The sequence below is a fragment of the Nicotiana tomentosiformis genome, chromosome 1, assembly GCF_000390325.3.
Source record: "Nicotiana tomentosiformis chromosome 1, ASM39032v3, whole genome shotgun sequence".
In the NCBI taxonomy this organism is placed as follows: Eukaryota; Viridiplantae; Streptophyta; class Magnoliopsida; order Solanales; family Solanaceae; genus Nicotiana; species Nicotiana tomentosiformis.
In genome coordinates, this window is record NC_090812.1 from 8,598,727 (window position 1) to 8,617,344 (window position 18,618).

An 18,618-nucleotide genomic window follows, 5' to 3' on the forward strand; every position below is an offset into this window, starting at 1 on the left:
CCTCTAACCTTCACGACACTTACTTATCGCCTGTTATAAATAGCATAAATGCTTATTACTTCAAAAAAATCTCATTCCCGAATCTACGTCGATTAACTTACGACGAAACTTTAACGTACGAAAACGCGAAATGTAGCACATAATACTTATAACCTCAAAATAATCTTGTCCTTGAACTGATGTCAATTATCTTACGACAATTCCAACGTATACTACTACGGGGTGTAACATTGTCGTAATACTGTGAGGTGTAACACAAATATTGAAAACCAGAAGAAAGACATTATATTATTTTTTTATTGCGTAAAATCTAATACCCTTCTTCAAATGATTAGATCCCCTTTATATAATAGGAGAGTCTTACTCTTGATATAATTCTAAATACAGTAAGGGATCTCATGATAGGTTAATTAATTGTCCTCTCCTTGATATGCACCGGGATTTCTGCTGTGATTCTCGCCCAATTGCGGATACTACGACTTTATGTTTTTTGGCTCGATAAACTTCCCTCGGTCTCGCTCGATCTCTATCTTGCTCGGTCTCGATCTTGGACGATCTCGATCTCGATCGGTCTCTAGGTCACGAGCTCGACACTCAAACCTCGCCTCATGATTCGATATTACACGAGTTAGAACCTTAACCTATTATGTTCCAGTCTCGATTAGTCATACGAAGGGCAAGCTCGATTTTGACCGTATACAAGTTTCTTTATTTATGACAATAGTGTTCAGATCAATCAATTAAGCATAACTCGACTACTTCAAGAAGTATATGCTACCCTCTTTCGGTATATCTATTGAATTATATGTTCATCAAAATTTAAGACAAATAAAATAATAATTTAATATTTTGGCTCGACTGCACTTTGAATGGAGATCATCCTTCCCTAAACCAAGAAAGATTATCACTTATATTTGATTTGATAGAGGGAGTTATTTTCATCGAAATCTGATATCATAGATTAAAATTTTTTTACATGATATTTCATTTGAGGGGAAAAGAAAAATAAAAGAAATTAACTTAGATAGTCGCCCGCTCAACAACAACAACAAATCCCGTGGATTCTCACAAGTGGGGTCAGGGAAGGGTAAGACGTACACAACTCAACACCCCTACCCGGAGAGCATATATATATATATATATATATATATATATATATATATATATATATATATTAATGTAAATACTTATTGCCAAGCAACTAAATGTGTTAAAAGCGCAAAAACAAGCCTCAAGGAAACACCCCTCTCTCAAATTCTTGAAATTTCAAATAAAACCTTCACATAAATATATTTTTACTTCATCCCCCCCCCCCCCCCCCCCTAAAGCTTATTTTAAATATCCTCTACTCACTCTTCTATATTGGCGACTTCACATTAAGGGGGAAAAAAGAAAAATAAGAAAAAGCAAGCTATATATTCTTTGTATGTATTTTTTTTTATTTTATTGTTGATAGAAGAGCTGCCCATTTAGGTGGCCATAGTGGTGAATTGGTGATGGTGCCTCAAGCTTCTTGGTTGGCGTGGTTCTTTGCATTTTGGGAGGTCAAAGGAGATTATTTAACCTTTGCTTTTTTCAATTATGGAGTTCAGGATCCAACACAAAGCACTAGCATTGTGTATGGGAAAAATAGAATATAATTTGATACAATGGTTAAAAACTACTGGCTAAGAAAACAACACATGGTAATTGGTAAATCCAAACAACAAAAAAGATCAGCAAAACACCCAATTCAATGTATGAAGGAACCAAGAAATCTCTATTCTTCTACTTCGTAATTACATGCATTATTCAAAAAATACACTTATTTCTTTTAAGGTACTCATTTAGGTTCCAAATATTATTCGTTTTGGCAAATTAAATTATTTAAAAAATATTGGACAATCCTTTTAGAAAAATCAAATGTATGTACTACGTTTTCACAGATTTATCTTTGATTTTAATTAATGGAGTGTTAATTAAATGAGAGATTCAAGAGAGATAAATGGTATATTAGTTAAATATCCTTATGATTAAGACTATTAAATCTCTTCCTCAAAAAGATGTGCAAAATGTTAAAAGACAAATAATATGGACCGGAACCGTATTAATTAAACATCTCAAACTTGAGAAACTATATGCATATATGTATGTACATATTGGAATGAGAAAACATATGATAATACTTGTAATTCTCTTCTTTTTCTAAAAGAAAAAAAAGTTTGAAACAAAAAGTATATATATCTGGCATTTGTGTGCATCATGGGCAGGTTTTTATTATTTGGTAAAAGAAGAGGTCCCCCAAAGAATGTGTTAGCATGCATCAAAAGAAAAGGAATTCAACTTTTTAGGTAACAACACACACACACACACTCATGAAAAGGAAATGGGGGATAGCATTAGCATCCATGCCAAGGGGCCAAACACCTTTGACCTTTAACTGATTGAAATATGAAGCTTCATGGCAAAGTTAGGATTTAGGGACCAAACCAACTTTCTAAGTCATGATAAGATCAATGCTATGGAACTTATGCCTTTTTCCATTAAAAAGAAAAGGAAAGACAGATAGAGATATATAAGAGAGAGAATATTTTCGGGGTATTATCACTTCTAGCCCCGCGCTAGAAACTATTTATATTCAGTAGCTGAAAAAGTGTATAAAATTTGCATAATTTTTATATATAACATACATAATATATATATAATGTCATTTTGAGAGTGACTATACAATGTCATTTTCCCAATACTTTCCAAGCTGTAATTAGTCGGTACCTTTGTATGGGCTTGGCATTGGTCAATTTTTGAGTCTCGGGGAATTAGGTAAATGGGCCAACTTATGCTTTGGAATATGTTCGGGAGAAATTCAAAAATAATCAGATTTATAAGTGATAATTAAAAAATAGTCACAGTTTCAAAAGTAATAGAAATTTAGCCACTTTTCATGTAAAGATAAATCTGAACGAAAACACTGTTCAAAATTTGGAAAATATTCCATCATAATATACTGAAGTTCCAGTATAATATACTGGAATTCCAGCATATTATATTGGAGTTCCAGTATAATATACCGCTCCAGCATAATATGATGGAAGTTCATACATAGGTGCACCAATCTCTAGTATATTATGCTGGACCGGTCCGTGTTACGACAAAATAGTGACTATTTTTCAATAACTTTGCAAACGCTGGCTATTTTTAAATTACCAATTCGAAAACTAGTTAGCCCTTGCTATTTTTACAATATGTTCGGGCTTCCTCTTCACAAATTAGCTCTAAATCAACTTAACGTTTGGCAAGAAAGTGAAGGGAAAACTTAAGTGGAAGAACAATTAACTATTCCCAGGAGAAATAACTAGCTCTATATTACTGTTTGTAGTAGTATCCATTTCCTTACACATGTTACCTCGACTCTTGACCAAGGTGAGAGTCCATAACAAAATTTATTTTTTGTCAGTCTGTCTAGATATTGGGCCAATGTATATATTTTGCACGGGCGTGCTCTACTACTTGGGCTTCTAAGCAAGACTATCCAAACAACTGACAAGTAAAATCCAAACAATTAAGCAGGTCTGGCATTGATAGTAATCATAAAAAGTGATTAATAATCTAAAAGATAAGGTGATTACTTGCTCCTATAGATTAGATTAATAACCTAAAAGTTCTTTAAATTATCAAGATATAATAAACTGAATAATTCTTATAAATATTATTCATGCTCATCAAATACTTGTCATGCATGAGAACACTTATTAACCTTGAAATGTGACACCTTTATGAATCCTGTAATATGACCAATATTTTGGCTAATGGACTCCATCTCATATAAGCATAAATATCTTTGCAAAGTGTAGACTTTGTTGACAATATTCTTTGGGACCCAAAAATATTTTATTTTGCGGTAGACATCATTTGCACAAGTTGTATATCTTCTTTTACACCTAAGAGGCCAAAACTTTTTTGCCTATAAAAGGGAAGGCCATTAGTTCATTTTACACACACCAACAAGACTTGAGTCTTCATTTCTTATTTCTTCCTTTCTTCCTTTATTAAGAGTGTTTTGTATGAGAGTTAGTATTGGGAAACACTTGTGTGAACCCTTTTTTTGGAGTGATCTTGTGAGGTTATTCTCTTAGGGTATTTTGGATTAATTAAAGTGTTTACTCTAATTTTGTACTCTCTTTTGTACTCTTATTGTTATAGTGAAATTGCTCCTCTCCGCTTGTGGACGTAGGTCACACTGACCGAACCACGTTAAATTGGTGTCTTCTTTATCTTCTTTAATTGCCGTTGTTATCAACTTTCATTGTCTTTGTTATTGTCATTATACCGTTGTTTGGCTAAATTCCGCACTACCCGAGTTCTCGATCCTAACAAATCCTACATGAGAATCATATGAAGCAGCTCTTGTTCTCACATTTGTGAAGATTGCTTAATTTTTGGGAAAACAAGGCAGATACACCAGAAATATCGAGTTGGAACTAAGATACTATTATCACATGTAAAGACTAGACAATTTTCATTTCAATTAGCCGATGCGTTTCTCTTCTTTTTGATAACCAGTTAATATTCTCTTATTCTTCATTAGGTTCCCAAAGTAAGGCAGAATGAAATTAACAATAACATTTAGCTCAGCATACTAGTAGCTATTTCTTTATTCGAGAATATTACCTGGTTAAATTTTCTTTTATTTTGTTAGCATAAGAGTTCGTTCTCTAGCTTCATCCAACGCTGGAGTGCTTTGAGAAGTAAAAGGGGCATATCAAGCTAAGTGAGAGTAATTTGATTGTACTAATATTATTGGGTGATCCCTTATAAATGGTAGTGCTCTCCTTGTTCTTAAACAAAATGCAACATATTTTTGGAGTATATAATCTGAATCGCCATTATATATTCCTTTATCATTTTCAGTTGAACCTGCATAACACACTAAATCCGTCCTTGCATATATATATTCCTTCATAATTTTTCTGTTATACAGTGGATTCATTTCATGCCAGTTCTCACTAGTTATGGAATTTCAACGGTGGAAACAAAAATGCTATGGAATTCTCTCTTCATCTTCAAGTTTTCTTGAATTTAGAGACTTGAAGCATAGCATAGCTCAGCCGCCAATCTCTAGATCCCAAGTTGATTAAAAATATTGACAAAATTATGAGTTTCCCTTTATCATTTTTCTGTTAGTGGTGTCAGAATCTTCGCACGGCTATAACTCCATCTAGGCGAGTTTCACAAAACGTAGTTAGTATCAAATCCTGATAAAGAGAGAGTTGTGATAAGTTAGATGATTAATTTACAAATCGTATAACTACGTACGATGAATCCACTGAAAACTTTAAAAAATTGATACAAAAGATTCATATAATAGAACTCATTTACTTAAGATAGGTTGGAGATTCTATTTATGGTATTGGTATATATTTCTGACTTCGGGAAAAATATTATTCTTCTCATCTGGTTTCTAACCAAACAAAGGAAATAGTACTATCCCTTATCCTTCTCTTTGGCAAATTGGTTAACGTTTCCATCCAAAGGATTTGACAAAGTAAACCTTCAATAGTTTGTTGATAAACGGGCTATGGGGCAACCCATTGTTGTTACTTGATTGTCCTCTCTCAAATTTGAAGAGCCCAATGTAATGAAAGAAAAACTTGGTAGGCCTGGTGTCACTTGGACATATGTATATGGACTGAACTATATGGGGTAAGCAACAATCATATTTTGCAAAGAAATATTCAGAGCACTTCGCTTCATGCTACCATTCACAAAATTCAATTAGTAAAAATGCAGTGGTCAGAAAGGAATATTTGTACATCATTTACAGTTTCTCATCTGTTAAAATGCATTCTATTCGCTATTTATTTCTACAGTTCCCAACCGAAGTAGTAGTAGTAGTAGCAGCAGCAGCTTTAATTCTGTTTGTAGCGCTGAATTGCTGCACGCACGCTTAGCCGGGTGAAATGGACAATTATAGCTGGTAAACGGAACAAGTGGGTGAATGTGCGGTTTACAGGGTCAATATCTCCAAAACGAGCATCATATACCACCTCTTTGCTATATACAAGATTGTACCCCATGTACCATCCAAGCACAACCCATACCTATCACAAGCAATTCAGAAGATAATATGTATACATAATCCGAGCAGACGACAGTAACTGAGTTCAATTGAATCGCTAAACATGTCCTTATAATGTGTTCATATAGAGATAAAGGATGGCTTACCAGAAGCTTCCAACGAGCAGTGTGGCCGCCAAAGAAGGCAGAAGCAATTTGAAGCCAGATGAAAATTAGGATATCAGAGATAAGCAGGCAACGGTTATACATTCTCCTTTGCCGTGTGTTCATGGCTCCCCACCAGAAAGTGCCAAAGCCTATTGTTGTTGCTGTCAGAAAGCTGAAAACAAAGCTGCAAAACGAAAAATATTCCTCAGCTCGATTAGAAACATTCTTCAAATTGGAAACAGAGAACAAAAAAGGCTTACTAAATACAAATACTAAAGCAGCGGAGTAATAACTGCTATTGAATTCAGCAAGAGGCAAAATATTGTAGGAAGTTAACAGAGCAAAGTAAATTGGTAGTTGGTGCAAATTAAATGATAAACATATTGATTTTGGTTATGTCAATACATCAACTCCAGTCCCTAGTTTCATGAAAGAGAAAAGCACTTCCAAGGTAGGGAATCTTACAAGTCATAAATTCAGAACTTATACATTGACCATTTAAAAGTACAACACCATAATTTATAGCCTAATAACAAACTAAGCTACTAACGCATAAAATGAATTCTAAACTGTGCAAACCTAACTGCTCATGTACAATAGCCATTACTTCTCACTATGTTTTATGAAAACCTAACTGGTCATGTACAATAGCCATTACTGCTCACTATGTTTTATGTCAATTCATCCAATTCTAATGCCCTTATCTTGTAAAAGAGAGCAGCACATTCAGGCAGGAAAATCTCACAAGTTCTTATTGTCAGGACTTCCACAAAGAGAGTAGTCAACATTTAGGAGTTCAAATTCAAAATGGAAACCAAATAGTTTTATGCTACTGATTATTAGTAGTAGTATTTTTAAGATATGGAATCACAAGTATCCAATAAACATAAAGCCTCTGTCTGTATATAATTGAAGACAGCAAAAGTCAGCTCCTGATAATATGATGTCACAAGATAAAAAGCAACAATAGAGAACTTCAACAACTGAAATCTGAAGATATATTTTACCCTTGATCAATGCCGAAGAGATATTCGGTTAAAAGGCCAACAGAAGCTCCAAAGCAATATGCTGCAGCCATAAAGAAAAACACTCTCCGCCTCTGCAGAGGTAGAAGATATGATATTACAAGAAGCAACTTTAACAACAATTCACCAATTTATACTTAACTAAATCTATAAAGCCATCACGTACCACTAGTAATGGTGGTGTAGAGAAAAGGAAGAGAATACTCATAGCAAAAGTTAAGACAGTGAAGAAGCCCCCCGCTTTCCAGATTAAATGAAAGAAGGATCCAACAGTAGAGCTCAATAGGGCACAGAATAGGGTAAGATACACCTGTTTTATCATCAAAAGAAATTCAATCACAGGGAAAAAAGACAAACTGGGGCTGTAGAGGAATCTATATTTCGATGTAGAGGCGAAAACGCATGTTTCCAAGCTAATTAGGTTCACAAAGAAAGCAAAGATCAGAGACATATATGAAACAAATTGATCTCGCGTCCCCAATTTATATGATACTCTTTCATTTTGAGATGTTAAAAAACTATTTGACACCATTCAATTTTAATGCTACCTTCAAGCTTTCAAGAATTCAAATCCGCTAAACTATTCAAATTATAATCTTCAATGTGATGTTTTATTCTATCAAACTATTCCAACTATTACTTTGATATTTCTTCCATTATCATATAATGATAATATCTTAAATTCGCATCAGCCAAATATTCTCATACAAATAACAGCAGAGGGTGAAGTTTAACTCAAAAACAACTTCGAAAACTGAACAGGGAGCAACAAAACTCAAACGCTAAAACAATTTAGCCATCGCTGAGATAAGTATACAAAATAATTATTGTCACGCAATAATCGAAAATCTTCTGAAAACCAAAATTCATCAATACTGAAGATATAACATTTGGGATTTCACATCATCTTATCAGCTACCAATAACAAGATCATAATAACGAAAAATCTTTGACAAAATTTCTGGAATTACAACATCTTTTCGTAATTCAACATTTTTATCCAAACAGTTATCGAGTGACTAAAAACATCAGAGCAGAGACAAACACGCAAAAACTTCAAAGAAGAAAAAAAATTCACGTTTTCGATCAAGCGAAAGAAAGAAAAAGGAAACTTTCAGAATAAATGTACCTTCTTCAAGCATTTGTAAGCGTATAGTGGAATTTCCCCTTGATTCGTTAGGTCTTTTCTTTCCCAGTCCCTTTTGAAGTACGCTTTCACAGCATTCATGGCATGGAGTTTCATCTCAGAGAACTTCATTTTATTTTTAATTTTATTTTTGCAGAGAAACAGAAGGGAAAGTGAGGAATGAGAGCTGTGTTTGTAGTAAGTTATACAGAAAAGAGTTCGTTCCTAAGTTCGTTATCGGCGACTGCCCTTGCCATTACTCTTTTTGGGAATATTTACGGTTTTAGCTTTCTGTTATTACCCGATTATTGGAAATATCGTAGGGGGGTTTTTGTCAAAGAAGCAAAGAAAATGAATCTTCATGTTCAGATCGTTGGCGGGAAGGATGTATAAGATTTGCTGGGAGTTTCTATTTCCATTTATTTCTTTTATTTTTTGGTAATAAAGTTTTAAATTAAGTACTTGCATGGGCGAAGTTGTCAAATTGTTTAAAACCTCTTTCCTATTCTCTATCTATATTTTTCATATTTTTAGCTTCCAATGGCAAAACTTTGGGACAACCCACATAGATAATTTCATGAGTATTCACTTAACTTTTACTTTATCATATCAAAGTTATTAAATTAGCATGAATTTTGTAATGAAAAAGTTACTCAATTTTATCTTAAAGTCATTAAACTACTCCTATTATTTTGTAACAAAAAGTCACTCAAATTTGCTTAGTAAAGTCACTGGGAGAAAATAAAGGATATATGTTCTATAATACTTATGCAAATTTGAGTGGCTTTTGGTACAAAAATAGTTTTGTGATTTTAGTAATACTTAAATAAAGTTGAGTGACTAATTTTTGTTAGAAAAATAGTTTATTGACTTAGGTGTAATAAAGTAAAAGTTGAGTGCTTACTCTTCACATATGGTTCTAATGAGACCTCTAAATTTGAAACTGTAACAGTTCAATTTGCTCGGGTTGCTCTAGTGGTGAGCACCTTCCACTTCCAACCAAGAGGTTGTGAGTTCGAGTCACCCCAAGAGCAAGGTGAGGAGTTCTTGGAGGGAGGGAGACGAGGGTCTATCGGAAACAGCCTCTTTACCCCAGGGTAGGGGTAAGGTGAGCGTACACACTACCCTTCCCAGACCCCACTAATGGGATTATACTGGGTTGTTGTTGTTGTTGAGTTAAGTAGGTAATTGTTTGATCACTTAAAAGACATATAGTCTTTATTGCACTGTCCTGAAAAGAAGAAGAACAATTATCTATATTCTATTCAAAAGTTTCTTAATTGCAAAGTATATCTCTGGGGTAATCAACAATCAGTATCCGCCAAGAAACATTCAAAGCACTTCGCTTCAGACAACGAATTCCAAATTCAATCAGTAAACTGTAGTAGTCACAATTAGAGGAATATTTGTACATCATTTGTAGTTTCCCATCTTTTAAGCTGCGCATTCTACTCACTATTTATTCTATAGTTAGTTCCCAAGGCGAAATGGTAGCTTTATTGTATCGTTAAAGCTTTAATTCTGTCTGTAGTGCTCACTTTCTGCAACCAGATATACTCTAGCAGCATGGACCACTATAGCTGGTAAATGGAAGAAGACGGTGAATGTGCAGTTGACAAAGTTAACATCTCCATAGCGAGCATTGTACAGTATCTCTTGGCTATATATCACAAAGTACCCCAAGTCCAACGCAAGCACAGCGCATGCCTATCACAAGCAGTTCAAGTCAGTCATATTATTCATTCATAGACAGGCGAAATTAGAACTAGTGTCAGCGAGCAGGTTCCATATGAATGTAATTATGTATTTGTATACTTGTATATACATAGTTTAAGCCGAAAGCAATGAATATTTCAGTTGAACCTGCATAACTCGCTCTAAATCCGTCCTTGTTCATATACAACTAAGGAACATGCATGGGAACTGAGAGAAGTCTACGACTGGTTACCTTTATCATCCAACGGGTTGTGTGGCCGCCAAAGATGTCAGAAGCAGTGACAAACCACAGGTACATAAAGGCGTAAGAATGAAGCAGGCAACCGATGTAGAGATCGATCCTTTGTCTTGTTAGCATGGCTCCAAACCAAAAAGTTCCAAAGCCTATTGTTGTACCTCCCAAGAAGCTGAAAACGAAGCTGCAGAACAAGCATGAATGCTTTCTGAACTTAGATATTTCTCACAGATTAGAAACATTATTTAAATATGGAATAAAGAACACAGAGGCTAATCTTAGACACATACTGTCATACTGTCATACTGAAGCAGTATGTAACTTCTATTGAATTCATCAAGATGCAATACAATGTAGGAAATTAACAGAGCAATACAAATGCATTTGCCATATTGGAACAGACATCAGGGGTAAAATAATATCCAAATGCAGTAGCGCAAAATCTGGAACTCTAAGTGCTATAACATTTGGCCTGGCCGAAAATGCAAGAACTTGAAAACTGCCTCAGGTTTCCAAAGAAGCACATAGCTATGAGATGCATTTTGCTAACTCTAATCCAGTCCCATAGTGCCATGAAAGAGAGGGTAATTCCAGGGTATGGGAATCTCAATTACAACTCATCAATTTAGAAGTACAAATCAATAGCTTATAACCTAATAAAAAACCAACATTCTAATACCCAATGCTGGTCATATGCTCATTCATAAGGTAAACGTTATGCGAATTCTGAACTGTCAAAGCCTAACTACTCATGTAGGATAGCCATTACAGTAGCCACTTTTATCTTGTTGCGCGTAAGAATAATATAGAACACTATGGAGAATGACTGTTTTAATTCAATTCGTCTAGTCCAATGCCCTCGTCTTGTTAAAGAGAGCAGCACATTTAGGTAGGGAATTCTCACAAGTCCATATTTCAGAATTTTCACAGAGAGAGAAGTCAACAGTTAGGAGATTCAAATAAAATGGAAAACATTAGTTTCTTATGCAGCTAATAAACATACCATTTTTTCCATTTAGGATGTGGACTATATATATCTACAGATTATAGTTACTAAGGATAACGGGACCACAAGTAATTATCAGAAAGCCTCTCTCTGTAAACTACAAAAATCAGGTTCCAGGTAATATGAAATGACAAGATAGCAGTAAAAAGTACATTCAACAACAGAAATCCGAACAGTGTTTTAACATCTTTTGAGTCTTACCCTTGATCAATTCCAAAGTGATATTCGGTAAAAAGTCCAAAAGAAGCCCCTAACGAATAGGCAGCAATCATCAAGAATAAGACCCTCTTCTTCTGCAGAGGTAGATTATTTGGGATAAGAAGAAGCGACTTCAGGAATAATTCAACAATTTCAAAGAAAATCTACAAGTCATCGATCACGTACCACTTTCATTGCTGGTGTAAAGTAAAGGCAGAGTATACTTGCAGCTGAAATTAGGACAGTGAAGAAGCCCCCCGCTTCCCAGATCAAATGCAAGAAAGATCCAACAGTAGAGCTCAACAGGGCACAGAATAGGGTAAGATATACCTATTTAACATCAAAGGCTTATCAATCACATGAATTTAACTCCATAGAAGCAAAAACACATATTTTCCAGCTAACTAAGTTTACAAAGAAAGAAAAGATCAAACATATGAAGCTGAAATCTGAAATTGCATGAAACAAATTAATCCCTCCGACCCAACTTATGTGATACTCTTTCATTTTGGGGATGTTAGGAGATACTTTACACCATTCAATTTCTATACTATCTTCAAGCTTTCAAGAATTTAAATACATTAAACTAATTCAATTTTTAGACTATTATATTGATATTTTCTTCCACTATCATGATATATAAATAAAATGATTATCTTAATTTTACATTAGTCAAATACTCTCATATAAATCAAGTAAAAGTGTGCAATATACAACTTTCAAGGCTGTATAGGGAGCGAGGCTTCAATAGCAACTGATTCGAAATGCTAAAGAAAAGTTACATGTAACTCGGAATCATTTAATAAAAGTAAAAAGTACGGCAATACTTTAAAATCTTCTGAGAATCGAAATTCCTTATTTCTTACTGAACTGTAAGAACAAGTATACGAACTAGCATGTTGCCTTTACTGAATTGTTAAAAACAAACTGACTATCTAGCTAGGTAATACTTTAGAATCTTCTGAGATGAAATTGATCATCAACCATCAAAATTTAAGAACTGGGATTTAGCTTTCAATAACAAGATTAACAATAAAGAAAAAATTGATTTCATAGTCTCTCGATTTATAATTGATTGAATTACAACATTTTTCATAATCAACTTTTTTATCGAAACACTAATTCTTAAGTTTTGTGATTAAAAAGAAGGGGAATTTGTACCTTCTTCAAGCATTTGTAAGCGTGCAGGGGAATTTCCTGAGAATTCATCATATCTTCTTTTTTCCAATTCCTTTTGAAGTACGCTTTCACAGCATTCATGGCGTGGAGTTTCATCTCAGTGAATTTCATTTTTTTTTTGCAGAGAGCGAAAAAAGGAAAACTGATCGAGAAAATGAAGAATGTGAGCTGTGCTTATAGTTTGTTATACAGAAAAGAGACTTTGCTAAGTTCGTTACCAACGACTGCCACTCGCGGTTACTCTTTTGGGGATATTTACGGTTTTAGCTTCGGATAATGGGATGAGTTTCGGGAACAAATAGGGGTATTTTCGCCAAAGAATAAGAAGAAGAATCTCCAGGCTTTGGTCGTTGGCGGGAAGGGGAGAGATTTTGGAAATGTAAATTTTGTGTGGAATTTCTATTTCCTTTTCTTTTTCCTCTTTTGATTTGATTTTTTTAAAATTACTACTCCATCAAATTGTTTTAAGCCTTATTCCTATTCTCAATGTATACTTTTCATATCATAGCTTCTTGTATTTTTATTTACTTCTATTCTTATGGTAACTTGCAATTTTTATTATATTTGCACTTAGTTTAAAATCTTTAATCAACTTAATATTGTGTTTGCAGGGGCGTATCTATATGTTGGAGCCTGGGGCATGTGAACCCATGCTCCTCTCTTTATACCATATATAATAATGTTATATTTCTTAATAACTATTTTAATGTATATTTGTACTTCAAAGAGTCCAATGGTTTAATAATTATTGGTGTACTTACAAGTGAAATTGTAGGTTTAATTCTCAGTTTGTAGGCATGTCTAGTGTCTCTTTTATCCCGGGCCTCTACTGAGTTACAGACATAACTCCAAAAGATCAAATCTTTGATGATTCCATCTATGATTGAGTTGCGAAAACTTCTGGATAGGAATCCTACATCTAAACCAAATTCTTTCTAGTTAAAGAATCTCTTTCTAGTTACTCTAGAACAATTAGGAGATTCTCCAAAATAAACATAAAGTTCTGCTTCTGGTGGCAACATGCTTGGTCCCGCTTAGTAAAAATTTCACGGGGTACCCTATTTGGTCACCCCATTTAACCCGTACCCATTTTTTAAAATTTTTTAATTAGTAAGTATAGACAACTTCAAGTATTTTTCTCTTCCTTATCCCTCTTTCCCTCCTCTTCCTCCTCCTCCTTCTACTACTACTTCTTCTTCTTCTTCTTCTTCTTCTTCTTCTTCGAAAATAAAGGTAACTATGAATTTATATGGTGTTTGTGAGCATATTTTAAGGTGGTTTATGGTATTTTATAATGGTGAGCTGTCGTGACACTTTATGTTTTACTAATGTTTAGGGTTTCTTCTTCTTCTTCTTCTTAATTGCAAAAAACATTTGTTAGATTTATTGTTGTTTTAACAAATTGATGATTGTGGTTTGTTCTTGATGATATTTGGAGGTTATGTTTCAAATTTGAGATCATTTGGAGTAGATTTAGGTGTTAAAATTATTGAAATTCAAAGAAGAAGTTTCTGTTTCTGGGCAATTTACACTTTAGACCTATTTGACCTTAAGTGCATGAAAACATTGGTTGCACTTCAGACTTGTTTGACTTTAAGTGCATGAAAATATTAGTTGTACTTCAGATCTATTTGTCCTTAAGTGCAACTGAAGTATAATTTTTTCACTTCGGACTTGTTTGGCCTTAAATGCATCTAAAGTGCAATTTTTTCACTTTAGACATATTTGCCTTAAGTGCATTTTTTCACTTAAGGCCTATTTGGCCTTAAGTGCATGGAAATATTTGTTGCACTTCATACCTATTTGGGTTTAAACGCATCTTAAGTATAATTTTTGCAAAGTGCATCTTAATTGGCCTTAAGTCCATTACACTTCAGACTAATTTTTTTTTCAAACAAACCCGTTAAGTCTATAGTTGATCCTAAAGTGAGTAGGCTTACAAAATTTTATGCAAAGTAGGTATAACTCTAATTATGACCCCAAAACTAGTATAGATGCAAATACCCTTCCTGCTTATGGAGTCAAATCAATACGTTCTAAGAAGAAAGGTTGGAATATCAATCTCATCGAGATCGATCAAGTATTTTATTTTTTGGGTTTATTCATTCAAAATTCCTAAATCTAACACATTGAAATCTTTGATCTCCCTTTGTCACTGTAAAATTTTATATAATTAAAAGTAATAGCAGTGGATGATGTAACATGATTGAATGTTCTCACGATTTTTGATATGAAGTACCACTACTAAAAAACTGGGTAATTTCGTCCAGGAAAACCGACCGACTTCGGTCGAAAATTGAGGAAAAGCGACTGATTTCTGATCGCTTTTAATTAGACAGAAAAATAATGGTCGCTAAGGTGTTCCGACCAAAATCGATCACAAATTTAAAACCAAAAACGGTCGCAATATTCAACGTATTGACTGACAACCAGACTAAATATACCGACCGATTTCGGTCGGTATTGATTAAAATTTTTTTTCCAATAGCGACTAACATCGGTCGGAATTTTAAATATATAATAATTTATAATTATTTGTAACTTGTAAAAAACTGACCGAAATCAGTCGATATACTAAAAATAAATAAATTTAAATTCAAAAATTCCGACCGATTTCGGTCGGAAATTTCAAGAATCTGGATATTTCATTTGAAAATTTGAATTTATGGGGAAAAAATTGAGATTTCCGACCGACTTCGGTCGGTTTTCTGGGTAAAAATTGGACAGAATATGCTCGCTTTTAAGCTACCCCACTTGATAATTATAACCAATATCCATCCTATAATGGCAGCATTACTTGCTGCCATTCAACCATAATTTGAAAACCCAACAACAACAATTAATTAACAACAATAACAATAATTGACCAACTACAACAATTAACCAACAACAATGCTAATAACAACAACGCCAACCACAATAACAACTATACAAATGTTCAATAACAAAATAATATCAACAATATAATCATCATTCAAAATTATTTCCAACTAAATATTCACAAGTTCAAGACTTTGTTTAGCAATATATACCATTCAATAAGTGTTTTATATTGCATCTTCTTCATCTTCACTATTAGAATCTTCATCGTCGGCATGGTTCGAAGGATCACGACGAGAAGGATTAGCATATGGGGAAGGCTCACGAGACCGGGGAATGGGGAAAACACCACTAGCAAGAAGATTGGCCAGCTGACCTTGAAGGAGATTAAATTGTTCGTCCCTCTTTTGTAGCTGAACTTGAAGGGTACCAAATTGTTCATCTCTCTTTTGTTCTCTAGCCTTTGTCTCTTCAAGCTATGCTGTCAGCTTTGCGATCTTCTTTTTCATAGACGAGATAGTCGACCTATCAATTGCCTCGCCTTGGGCGGAAGTCCCTATACCTTACAATCTAGCCATGTAGCGCAAAAATGATCTCTCTGGAAGGCCGTATGCTATCCCCTTATTAGGACCACCGACAACATCCAACCATATCCTCTGAATTCTATTAAGAACCATAAGTTCATAATTTAAAGTAGTTCATAATTTATACCTTAATTTTAAATCTAATGTAGTTAAAAAAAACCCTAAAACAATTGTAATTTTAGGTAGTTCAATTCTAAATCTAAATCTAATGTAGTTAAAAAACCCTATTTAGTCACATAAATCCTAAGAAATTACATAAAATTATATTCCGAAAAATAAAAATTAAAAAGCTAATAAGATAGATTACTAACCTTTAACAATAATGGCAGTGGTGGTGCCGCGAAGGAGTCAAAATGGTAGTGGTGGCGGTGGAGGTGGAGGTGGCGGCGCAGCAATGGTGGTGGTGTAGGCGCGACGGAACAGTGGTAGCGCCGGCAGGGGGTTTAGGCGTGAGAGAGAAGAGGTGTGGCTTCGTTGTTTGGGGGTGGGTGACTTGATTTTGGGTGAGATTAGGCCAAAAATCGGTGGGGAAGGGAGATGGATAAGAGATAGAAGAGAGAAAGTGAAAAAGATGAAAATGGGAAGAAACCCGTCTGGTGTGGTCTAATTAACATATTTCCAACTGATTTCCGACCGATTTCGGTCGAAAATGTTAAATAAATGTTTGATAGTTTGACCTCACAAATACCGACCGAATCCGGTCGGTATTTCAATTTTAAAATTTTGAAATATTAATTTAATGATTAACTTCGGTCGGTTTTATTTAATTTATATAAATAGATTTTAAATAAATAATATTTAATACTTAATTAATATATAAATAATATATAAATAATATATATATATATATATATATATATATATATATATATATATATATATATATATATATGTGTGTGTGTGTGTGTGCGGGTATGTATTTTTTTAAATTAAGTTTATATGGACATTATATCCTATCTTTGTATGTATATATACATATATGTATTAAAAGCTATATTAATACTTAAATTTTAGCAACAATAACTTAAGTATTAATATGTTATAATATGTTAATATAGCATTAATATGTATACATATGTTATAGAACTCTCTCTCTCTCTCTCTCTCTCTCTCTCTCTCTCTCTCATATATATATATATATATATATATATATATATATATATATATATATATATATATATATATATATATATATATAGCATTAATATGATATTCATAGCATAATTGAATTTTCAATTGATCCACCGATTAAGTATCCGAGCAAAGTACTAATAAGGTGATCGAGAATAAAAATTCGAGTATGAACAGTTGAGAGTAAGTCATCAACGCTAGTCATATGTATGTAAGTGTAAATTATCGAGTTTAATCGATAAAGTCGTTGTATCCAACATGCTATATATTTTAATTGATATAGTCGTTGTATCCAATTACTTTAGTCTATCTTATTTTAAAATACTATATTTAATACTTAACTGATATATATATATATATATATATATATATATATATATATATAATGTGTGTGTGTGTGTGTGTGTGTGCGGGTATGTGTTTTTTTAAATTAATTTTATATGGACATTATATCCTATCTTTGTATGTATATATACATATATGTATTAGAAGCCATATTAATACTTAAGTTTTAGCAACAATAACTTAAGTATTAATATGTTATAATATGTTAATATAGCATTAATATGTATACATATGTTATAGAACTATATATATATATATATATATATATATATATATATATATATATATATATATATATATATATATAAGCATTAATATGATATTCATAGCATAATTGAATTTTCAATTGATCCACCGATGAAGTATCCGAGCAAAGTACTAATAAGGTGATCGAGAATAAAAATTCGGGTATGAACAGTTGAGAGTAAATCATCAACGCTAGCCATATGTAGTAAGTGTAAATTATCGAGTTTAATCGATAAAGTCGTTGTAACCAACATGCTATATATAGTCGTTGTATCCAATTACTTTAGTCCGTCTTATTTTAAAACACTATATTCTCCAATCGTGAGATTTAATATAGCACTATATCTTATATATATATATATATATATATATATATATATATATATGTCAATTAAGTATTAAATATTATTTATTTAAAAGCTATTTATATAAAACCGACCGAGGTCGGCAATTTCATTAAATTTATATTTTAATTATTTTAAAATTGTATTTCCGACCGAACTCGGTAGTAGCTGAGAAAAGGTTATATAATGATGGGGGTAGTAGCTGCTTCATTTTAGCACAAGCTTTGAAAGAGAAAATTAAGATGGAGACGGCGAAAATATGCAGAGGATTGGTGATGCTCAGCTTACTGGTGGCTGTAATCGTACTTTGCAGTCACCGGCCGGCTATGGCAGAAGAGGTGGCCGAGCAGTTTGAAAGTCAGCTTGCGCAAGTAAGTTTCCAAATCTTCATTCATATACTTAGAAGAATTGCCAATCGTCTATCTTTACGCACACATGTTTTTTACACTGAATCACAAATTT

The 18,618-nt window shown here is 33.4% G+C and overlaps 2 protein-coding genes across 2 annotated transcripts; both read right to left on the reverse strand.

The window, feature by feature from the left end:
- Nucleotides 1–5,732: 5,732 nt before the first annotated feature.
- Nucleotides 5,733–8,560, reverse strand: LOC104114622 (bax inhibitor 1-like). The gene is made up of 5 exons (XM_033660877.2): nucleotides 8,356–8,560; nucleotides 7,393–7,536; nucleotides 7,209–7,300; nucleotides 6,202–6,385; nucleotides 5,733–6,077 (listed from the first exon to the last, which is right to left on the reverse strand). The coding sequence occupies exons 1-5, from the start codon at nucleotides 8,482–8,484 to the stop codon at nucleotides 5,886–5,888; spliced, it is 741 nt and encodes a 246-aa protein (XP_033516768.2). The 5' UTR covers nucleotides 8,485–8,560; the 3' UTR covers nucleotides 5,733–5,885.
- A 1,088-nt stretch (nucleotides 8,561–9,648) lies between these two features.
- On the reverse strand, nucleotides 9,649–13,005 carry LOC104114621 (bax inhibitor 1-like). The gene is made up of 5 exons (XM_009625107.4): nucleotides 12,669–13,005; nucleotides 11,694–11,837; nucleotides 11,511–11,602; nucleotides 10,301–10,487; nucleotides 9,649–10,059 (listed from the first exon to the last, which is right to left on the reverse strand). The coding sequence occupies exons 1-5, from the start codon at nucleotides 12,795–12,797 to the stop codon at nucleotides 9,868–9,870; spliced, it is 744 nt and encodes a 247-aa protein (XP_009623402.4). The 5' UTR covers nucleotides 12,798–13,005; the 3' UTR covers nucleotides 9,649–9,867.
- Nucleotides 13,006–18,618: the final 5,613 nt, after the last annotated feature.

Excerpts from the sequence above, each read along its gene's own strand:
- LOC104114621 (XM_009625107.4), bottom strand. The coding sequence starts at position 12,797 with ATGAAATTCACTGAGATGAAACTCCACGCCATGAATGCTGTGAAAGCG. Across the intron at positions 11,838-12,668 it reads CTTACAAATGCTTGAAGAAG|GTATATCTTACCCTATTCTG; the intron begins GTACAAATTCCC and ends GATGTTAAATAG. Across the intron at positions 10,488-11,510 it reads CACTTTGGAATTGATCAAGG|CTTCGTTTTCAGCTTCTTGG; the intron begins GTAAGACTCAAA and ends CTTGTTCTGCAG.
- LOC104114622 (XM_033660877.2), bottom strand. The coding sequence starts at position 8,484 with ATGAAGTTCTCTGAGATGAAACTCCATGCCATGAATGCTGTGAAAGCG. Across the intron at positions 7,301-7,392 it reads CTACACCACCATTACTAGTG|AGGCGGAGAGTGTTTTTCTT; the intron begins GTACGTGATGGC and ends CTACCTCTGCAG. Across the intron at positions 6,386-7,208 it reads CTCTTCGGCATTGATCAAGG|CTTTGTTTTCAGCTTTCTGA; the intron begins GTAAAATATATC and ends TTCGTTTTGCAG.